This window comes from Benincasa hispida, chromosome 11 (assembly GCF_009727055.1).
Source record: "Benincasa hispida cultivar B227 chromosome 11, ASM972705v1, whole genome shotgun sequence".
Taxonomy (NCBI): Eukaryota; Viridiplantae; Streptophyta; class Magnoliopsida; order Cucurbitales; family Cucurbitaceae; genus Benincasa; species Benincasa hispida.
The window spans coordinates 13,949,102-13,959,094 of record NC_052359.1 but is presented as its reverse complement, the minus strand read 5'-3'; the positions used below and the strand labels follow the sequence as shown (position 1 = coordinate 13,959,094).

The 9,993-nt window shown below is 32.3% G+C and overlaps 1 protein-coding gene across 1 annotated transcript; it reads left to right on the top strand.

The window, feature by feature from the left end:
* The first annotated feature begins 4,795 nt into the window (after positions 1 to 4,795).
* LOC120091168 lies at positions 4,796 to 8,566 on the top strand. The gene is made up of 3 exons (XM_039049059.1): positions 4,796 to 5,481; positions 6,150 to 6,278; positions 6,690 to 8,566. The coding sequence occupies exons 1-3, from the start codon at positions 5,047 to 5,049 to the stop codon at positions 8,247 to 8,249; spliced, it is 2,124 nt and encodes a 707-aa protein (XP_038904987.1). The 5' UTR covers positions 4,796 to 5,046; the 3' UTR covers positions 8,250 to 8,566.
* The last annotated feature ends 1,427 nt before the right edge of the window (positions 8,567 to 9,993 follow it).

Genomic DNA, 9,993 nt, shown 5'->3' with positions numbered 1-9,993 from the left:
AATCAAGTGTACACATTCAACAGAGAAAATCAATGGATCACATACTAAAGATCTAACCACGTCCACATAAAATCAACAAAAACTCAAGTTCAATTCCATGAAAAATGTTTCTCCAAAAACTTCGTGCAAACATCCACTTTTTTTAAGTATGAGTGCAATATGAGGATTTGAACCTCTTGCCTCAAGAAAAGTAGTAGATGTCAATTATGGTTGTATTATGCTCATGACTAACTTATAGCGTGTGGATGTAAACTTTAAATGAAATCTAGATTTAAAACTTAGGACAAAAAAGTGTTTTTTTTTTCCTTGATAAAAATACTTGATATGACTTTTTTATGAAAAATCAAGGACCAAATCAAAGTGCTTGAAAGTTTAAGGCCTTGTTTGAGACCATTTGGTTTTTTTTTGTTTTTTGTTTTTAAAAATTAAGCATATAAGCGTTACTTCCACCTCCAAATTTCTTCATTTGTTATCTACTTTTTACCAATGATTTAAAAAATCAAGCAAAATTTTGAAAACTAAGATCCCATTTGGTAATTATTTGATTTTTGTTTTTGAAAATTATATATATTTTTCTTTTATCTACTTTTTACCATTAACTTAAAAAAAGTAAACAAAATTTTGGAAAGTAAAAAAAAAAAAGTAGCTTTTAAAAACTTGTTTTTATTTTTGAAATTTAGTTAAGAATTCAACCATGATACTTAAGAAAGATGCAAATTATTATAGGAAATAGGGAGGAAATATGCTTAATTTTCAAAAACCAAAAACAAAAAAGAAAATGGTTACCAAACGGAGCCTAAAAAAGTAATTTTTAAAAATTTATTTTTGTTTTTAGAATTTGACTAAGAATTCAATGTACATGAGAAAGATGCAAAAATTAGGAGAAAATAAGTTTAAATTTCAAAAATAAAAATAAAAAAATTGAAATGATCACCGGAGGAACCTAAAAATCGAAATTCTGTGTTTAGGTTAAATGGATTAATTTGTTTTTAATAATTTCCCCAACTTAATTAATGTATGATATTAATAGAAGATTTAATTGGGTGGAATTAAACACTCAAATTTTCTCGTTGCCTCTTTAATGGTTACCGAAGAAAATCTTTGTTTTTTTAATTTGGATATTGAATAAATTGAAAATGACTTGAGTGAAAAAAGAAAAAAGAAAAAAGAAATCATTATATCCTCAAATTGAAGGCTCCTCATAAATATTTGTATCCTACACTTCTCATTTATTTATTTACTACAGCTATGAAATTATTAATTTTTGGTCTTCAGTCCATTTATTGGAAAGTTCTGTAATTAATAAGAGTAAGCTTTTTCCTTTTTATTTTTTATCATGACATATAGCAATTTGAATCATGCATTAAATATTATGTATTATTATTGTCTCCATGATTTATTCTCGAGGAATTGTCATGATTTTAGAGAATATTTATCACTTTCTAAAAAGGTATACCAATTAATGAGGAAGTTTGCCATTCTCTTTAAAACAACAATAATAATTTTGTTAACGTGAGTTTAATTCAACGATAATTAATATGAAAAATTGAAATATATATTTGAACTATAAAGTTAAAGGTTAATATATATCTATCTTGATAAATAGATATGTCAATTTTCTTTGTGGGATCATAGCTCGATGGTACCTGTCTCCTAAAGGATGAGAAATGGAAGAAAAAAATGCTTAATAACTAAACATAGATGGGGACAGAAATACATATATATATACACACATATACGTATAAAGATATGTTTATGTTTGAGTCACTTAAAATTTTTCATACATAAGTATAATGATCTTGTAGGAATAATTTGATATGAGTTTTAGCATTTTTTTTTTTAACTCTCCTATGTATACATAATTAAATACTTTAATATATGTCATTTTAGTTTATTTGATTTAAAAGGTTTCAGAATATTTCGAGAGGAATTAAGCATTTAAATGAGATTCATATAAAGAACTAACTATTTAATTGACCACTTTTCTTCAAAAGTCATTTCATTGATTTTTTTTTTATTAAACAATAATAATTTAAACGTCAAGTATTAATGTTGTTTTTTAATACGAAAATTGAGAATCAAAGTGAAAGTAAGTTGTATGACATAAATTAAATATCTTTCAATAACCAAAGTCATGTGGTTCTAAACTCTCACCCCATGTCGTATTAAAAAAAACAACCGAAATGATGTTGATTAATTTCACACATATACTTTTATGGTTATTATTTAGGATGAATGGATTTTTTTAGAACTTTAATGTTGATTTGCAAATGTATAACAAGTATGGTGCTTTAGATGAAATTGCTACTCTAATCCCTATAATTAACTTTTGATCATCTCAACTTAGTCATTATAATTTTAGAAATTATAAAAGTTGGCAATTGTCCTACATAGTATATGTTTTATTTGAATGTTTATGCATGGTTTTCTTCCAATGTTACCAAAAAAAAAAGAGGAAGCAAAATGTGTTGGCATGTTAGCATAAGAAAATGGTCAATTTGATAAATTTAAAATTATCAACTAAAGTGAAACTTTCAAAATACTAATAACTATATTGAATTGCCAACAAATACAAAATTTATATCTTAATTAGATCATTATTACTTTCAACTTTGATTATCTACATAAGTTCAAAAGCTACAAAGATAATAAATGAAGTCGCACAAAGACTATAATAATACGAGCAAATTCATAACAACAAAATGCAACAGAATTAAGACATGTCTGGAAGTGATTTTAGAAAAATGATTCTAATGAAGATGAGTTGTTTAAGGGTGCATTTGGAGATGACAATTAGAGTAGCAATTTCAAAAAAAAAAAGATTTACATACAATTGATTTTATATAATTGATTTTTAAACAATCAAATTTATATTTGGTTCCAAACTTTTTAAAGTGATTTTCAAATATTTAAAAGTGATTTTGAATTATTATGTTTAGTTCTAAAAGTGAATTTAAAATTATCCAATTACTCAAATTTATATTTTCTATTTGAGAAATTATTATTTAACTAAATAATTATGGTAAATATTTATTTTCATTTATTTTATTGTTAAATTCTTATATGCATGGTTGATATTTTGAGTAAGATGAATGTTTATAATAGATATTGAAAGAAAAATTCAAAATGCATATAATTGTTTGTTTTATAAACAATTTAATGACAAATAATGTCTGTTTCTTCTAGTATTTAAAATTTAAAAAATAATTTCACAAATAGCTAACCAATAATATTTAAACAAAAATTGAATTAGGTAACTATTTTGGGATTAATTGCCGGTAATCACTTAATAAAAATCACCTATCAACTAATTCCTCCAAAATCAATTTGAAATTATTTTAGAATCTTCTAAAATCATTTTTAGCTCATGTCAATCACCATCATTCTAAAGAAAAGTGATTTTGGCAAGAAAAAAAAATGATTTTGACCATCTCAAAATTACTCCCAAACATACCAAAAGTAATTTTTGTATAACATTTTACCCTAGGTGAAACGTAATCCATCAATGGTAATTTGAAAAGTGGACTCCATTTGATTACTGTTGTTATTGTTTACCTGTGTTTTGTAATCGTAATGAACTGTAGGATGCACCTCCTCATCTATAATCAAAATGAGTAATCTATTTGAAGGATGAGGGGTGCTCAATCTGATTGCATTTGAAAATTACATGTACCCACTAGTCATTAATGTTACCATTACAAATACTGTTACTGTTACAATATGAGAATTATGAACCTGTCACATTTACAGTTGCTATTACCATTACAGTTATCCTTACAAGTAGGGTCAAATGATAACAATAACAGTAAATGTGACAGATTCATAATTTTAAGTAAACGTGATCAAAAGCAATTCAATTACGTTTTGCGATTGTGGTTCATTCCAATTACACAAATTTTTAGTACTGTTTATAAACGTGGCCTTAGTGTAATCGTAATGAGTTTTATTGATGGATGAATCGTAATAGACTTGAATCGCAAACACAATTGGATTGCTTTTAATCGTATTTACCTAAAATTATGAATCTGTCACATTTTACTGTTACTATTACCATTTGATCTTAAAGGTAACAGTAATGATAACAATAACAATTAACAGTAATGGTACTAGTAAAGGTAACAATAAATGTAGTTAATTAAAAATTTTCATATTATTACACTAACAATATCTGTAACGGTAATAGTAAAGGTAGTGGGTCCCACGTAATTTTCAACGGCAAATTGAACACCTTTTATTCCTCAAACAGATTACACGATTTGATAACAAATTTCAAGGTAGACCCCACATCATTATGGAAGTAGGTAATCAACAACAAACGTAATCAATTAGAGTCCACTTTTTACATGACCATTGATGGATTACTATTTAATCGGTATAAATGTGACCTAATTTTCGTTACGAATTGATAAATGTGACTTTAATGTCTTGTCTTACACCTTCGAACACGAATTTCATGAAATTAAAATATGTTCAAAAACAATTTTGAATATGATATTAATAATTCAAAATTACTTTCAAACATGTATTTATATTTTATACAGTAATCACATAATATTATTCGATATGTTCATGAAAGCTGGGTCGAATACTCGTGAATATTAAAAAAACCAAATTTGAAAATTTGAAAAAGTCAAAAGAGAGGGAGAAGGTGGGTAGGGGTAGAGTATTAATTTAAAAAAGAAAAAAAAAGGAAAAAAAAAAAGGAAAAAAAAAGGGAAGGAGTTGATATTTTAAGCTTAAGGCATGCAGCGGCGGTGGGGAGGGACTGGCAATTATACAGAAGAAAAGAGATGCGTATACAATGAGCTGCTCACACCGTATAATACGGTACGAACGTATATCTAATTGCTGTCGTTTTCTCCATCGCCATCTTCAAACTAAATCCTCTCAGACCTTTTTTTTTTTCTTCTTCTCTCTCACAATCTTTCATCCCTCAAACCTCCATAGTCAGACCACTACCTCAATCTCAACCTCAACCCACCATTTTTCTTCCTCAAATCCACCGCCAATCTCACCATCTTGTTCAATGGCAGTCTCTCGCCGGAGATGACTAAGGTATCCGCGAAGAAGCCGCAGCTTCCGGCGCCATTCCCGCCTACACTAAACCAACTCCCAGATTTGGATCTTCACTACAGGCCTGGTTCCAGTCGGGCCACACGACGGAGAATCCGAAGTCCAGCTCGCGTCAGAAGAGTTGTTGCTCCGGTTGGGAAGCGGAGCCGTCCTGAGACGCCCTTGCTTAAGTGGAAGATAGACGACCCTGGGAGTGGAGCTAATGGAGTTCAGCAAGAGGATGATGAGAAGAAGTTGCCTCTGGAAAGTAGCCAGAGAGCTCGGTTTCGAGGAAGTAAAGGAAGGAAAGTCGTTGTTTCGGCTAGGAAGCTCGCGGCTGGAATCTGGAGATTGCAACTGCAGGAGGCGGTCGCTAGTGGAGGGAGGAATGGCGGCCACCGGAGGACGGAGGATCTTCTAGGGTTTCAGGTAACTTTTGCTGTCTTTTCTGGGTTTAGAAGATCTCAGTTGTTCGTTTAGGTTCTGTATTGGAAATTTTGATTCAATCTCTGGAGTTGAAGATGTTGCAAATAGAAGTTCGATGGTTTATAATGCAATATGATTTTGATCCTCACTGGTTCTGTTTGTTTGAGCTTTGCTTTTTGGTCTGATCTATTACAGTGAAATTTTGCATTTAAATGTGTGTCATCAATAGTAATTGTAACGACAAAAATATTGATTTTGATTATGTAAAGAAGTATGCAGATGTACAAGGAATTGACTCTCATCCTTCTTATTTTGGATAATTCATTATGTCAATTAAATGTGCTGCATTTTACTTGTAAGAAAAATATTGATGTTATAGATGTCATCATATCTTCTTCTATGATTCTGTTTGTTTAAGCTTTGCTTTGAATTGCTTGAAACAATGTCAAGTCTAGGAATTAACAGCTTAATCACCATACCTGAAACTGGGAGTGCATGCATAGATGATTCAGTTGTGTTGCCTAGGATCAATATTTATTATTTGCTGCAAATGGTTGGATACGTGGTCCTGGTTGACCTTGTAGTTGAACAGAGCAAATATTTTGATTCAGTTCTTGAGATTTAGGCCTCAGCTTTATTCATTTATTTTATCTTGAAACTTTTCGTTTCAGCCTTCCACTGGTCATTCTGGCGCTCCAGCTTTCCATCCTGATGATAAGATAGCATTTAATTCTGAAATGAATGATCTATTACAAAGTCCGCGTTCTGTATCCGGTTCAAGAAATGGACTGTTGTGCAAGGTTTGACTCTTTCTTATACACCAGTTTAATAGAAATATTTGATTTTCCGATAACATGAGATATAGATATATCTGTCAGTTTAACTTTGTACCATATATTGCCTGTTATTTTCAGAATCAGATAACAAACTGGTTATCTGATATCTTTTCCAACTAGATAACTTCCTACTTTATAATAAATCATTTCCTTCTATTTTATTTGCAATACATTCTTTAAATTTTAGTTAAGGTTGAATAGAATTGATTAGTAACTAATAATATGTAAGGTGTTCTTGTCACAATAAATTAGATAATAGATAGTTTGTTCTACATTTAATATATGGTATGTTCTACATTCTCTTTTGATTTCTTATTTATATTCACTTAGTGATTTTATGACCCTGTTCTGTAAATTGTTGGTTTGCGCTGTCAGTTTGAGCCCTCATTTCAATATGCAAACTCAGCAATGGAGGGGGCAACAAAGTGGGAACCTGCATGCTTGAAAACACCAGTTGAAGCACGTCAGATTTATAACCAAATGAGACTTCTTGATCAACAAGGTGCTGTTTCGGCCCTTTCTGCGCTTGAAGCTGAGCTAGAGCAGGCCCACCTGCGGATTGAGGAACTTCAAGCTGAGCGTACTGCTTCAAAAAAGAAGCTTGAATATTTCTTGAGGAAAGTCGGTGAAGAAAAAGCCTTATGGCGGAGCAGAGAGCATGAGAAAGTAAGGGCATTTATTGATGATATAAAGGCTGAGTTGAACAGAGAAAAGAAAACCCGACAAAGGGTGGAAATGATCAATTTTAAATTGGTAAATGAGTTGGCCGATGCTAAACTATCCATAAAGCGGTTTATGCAAGACTGTGAAAAGGAAAGGAAGGAAAGATCCTTGGTTGAGGAAGTATGTGATGAACTTGCAAAGGAAATTGGTGAAGACAAAGCAAGAATAGAAGCTTTGAAGAGAGAATCCATGAAAGTGAGAGATGAAGTAGACGAAGAACGGAGAATGTTACAGATGGCTGAGGTCTGGCGTGAGGAACGCGTTCAAATGAAGCTGGTTGATGCCAAGGTCGCACTTGAAGAGAAATACTCACAGATGCGTAATCTAGTAGCTGACCTTGAAGATTTCTTAAGGTTGAGAAGTGAAACCTCAGATGTATCAGAGATGAAAAAAGCTTTACTACTTAGAGAAGCTGCTGCTACTGTGAATATTCAAGATGTCTCAGAATTTGTTTATGAACCTTCAAACCCAGATGATATCTTCTCTGTGTTTGAAGATGTCAATTTCGGAGAATCAAATGAGAGGGAAATCGGACAGTGCGTTGCATACAGCCCACCTAATCATGCTTCTAAAGTCCAAACTGTGAGTCTTGAAGCTAATGTGACTGATAGGATTGGCATCCAGAGACATACGAATTCCTTTATTGCTCATAATGGTGATATAGAAGAAGATGAGAGTGGATGGGAAACTGTGAGTCATCTAGAGGATCAGGGCTCAAGCAATTCCCCAGAAGAGAGTATTGCATCTGTCAAAAAGAATCATCGAGAGAGTAATGCTTCGGTGAGCGGGACAGAATGGGAAGGAAATGGAGGTGGAGACTCACCCCTTACTGAAATCAGCGAAGTCTGCTCTGTTCCATCAAAGCAATTAAAGAAGATATCATCCATTGCACGACTTTGGAAATCCTGCTCAAACAATGAAGGATACAAACTAATCTCACTTGATGGCATAAATGCCAGGCTCTCAAATGGAAGATTATCAAGTGCAAGTATCTTATCTGCAGATGGTGGCTCGGTGAGAAGCGGTATTAGTCCTCCAGAATTAGCAGGACAGTGGAGCTCTCCTGACTCGGACAACGGTCACACAACGCGAGGGAAGAAAGGATGCATCCCTCGCAACACAATCAAGGGTAGTTTAAAGGCAAAGCTCCTGGAAGCAAGGATGGAAAGCCATAAGGTCCAGTTGCGCCAGGTCCTGAAGCAGAAGATCTAGATGTTTTTCAAAGGAAGCTTTCAACTGGCTTAGATACCATTCATCAGGCTCGGTTCCTAGCGATACCAACGGATTCTGTCGCGAAGGTAAAAAATGCTAAGCCAACTGGATGATCCATTTTTCTGTTCTGTTAACATCAATTCAAGCCATTAGGATGTAATGTATTCTTAGTATCTCTTAGAAGCCATGGGGCCCTCATGAGGGAGAAAAGGTTGAATTCATGTAGGTGACCAAGATAATTGATATGTTCATTCCCATCTTTGTAATTTATAATTTTGCAATGTAAAATGCCCCTTCTAATTCTTTTTTTTTTTTTTTGGTTTTTTTTTTCAAAAGGTTTTTGTTTTTGGTTAAGATAGAGGAAACAGAATGATTTGTAGAAATAGAATGATTTGTAGTTTCTGGGTAAGGTCATAGGTTTTATGATAATTGCCAAATGTGGAGGTAACAGTCTTTTTTGGAATTTTGGTTGGGGTGATGATTGGATTAATTAGGAGGTAGGTACACTGTCAACACCAACTGGAGACAGCCATCTTTGATGGAGACTGGAGAGGGATGTGGTGCTTGCCAATTTCCTTGAACGCCATAGTTTTAAGTAAGTTACAATTTTGGGTAAATTACCAAATTAGTATTTCTTTTTTTGGTCTCTCTTTTCAGCATAATTAGCGTAGGGGGATTCGAACTACAAACCAACCTCGTGGTTACCAACACGCTTGTATGCCAGTTGAGCTATGGTTACCTTGACGCTATTTTAATTTAGTTGGTTTCATGGTTTTGAAAGTTATAAGTGTGGGGGGAGACCTTCCACATGTGAAATTCATTGTCAAGCTTGAAAAAAACCCACTTTTGAAAATAAATGGTTAGCAAAAACTAGGGATATACACGGGTTGGGGGATTGGGTTAAGGGTATTTTTTGGACCAACTTAAAAGTTCGGATTGGTCGGGTTGGCTACCTGAGCAACCTGAATAGGATACCCAACCCAATTAGTTGGGTTGGGTTGTCGGGTTGTCAGGTTGTGTTCTTTTTTTCCTCCCTATTTTTGGTAGATCTAGAAACATTACAACAATCCAATCGTTATAAAAACATTGATCCAAAATAAATACAAACATAAAATAGTTTTTAAACATTAATTGGCATATCTATGAATCCATAGTCACAAACATATCCATGAATCAAACTTCTAAAACATAAAGTACAACATATCTATATCCATGAATCATAGTCACTCACAAACATAAAGTACAACATTAATAGATTACAATACATAACAACATATCGATATCCATGAATCTATATCCATGAATCATAGTCAATCACAAACATAAAATACAACATTAATAGAATACAATATATAATAACATAGTTCCTAATACTATAGAATTACATAACGACAGTTAACGACTAAACTATGAATCAAACTTCTAAACCCACAATTATTAGCATCCGAGCATTCAACTTAATCCTGAAAATTTAAAAACATTCTAAGTAAGTAGATAAAATAAACCAACAATAAAAAATGAAAAGATATATCATATAAGTATTCAACTTATCATGAAAATTGTCAACCCATGGCGTTTCATTTTTGTGTTGTGATGGAGGACTTGACATTATCTAGAAAAACAATATAAAGGTATACAATGTCATATAAAAATACATAGTAAATTGCAACAAACGAACAACAATTAAGTTAGAGACATCATTCACCACTCTTAATTTTTTTTTTTTTTTTTAATTTTAACAAAT

What these genes read in the sequence shown, in the direction of transcription:
- LOC120091168 (XM_039049059.1), top strand. Translation starts at nt 5,047, where the DNA reads ATGACTAAGGTATCCGCGAAGAAGCCGCAGCTTCCGGCGCCATTCCCG. An exon ending in AGGATCTTCTAGGGTTTCAG is followed by an intron (nt 5,482 to 6,149) that starts GTAACTTTTGCT and finishes TTTTCGTTTCAG; the next exon opens with CCTTCCACTGGTCATTCTGG. An exon ending in GAAATGGACTGTTGTGCAAG is followed by an intron (nt 6,279 to 6,689) that starts GTTTGACTCTTT and finishes TTGCGCTGTCAG; the next exon opens with TTTGAGCCCTCATTTCAATA.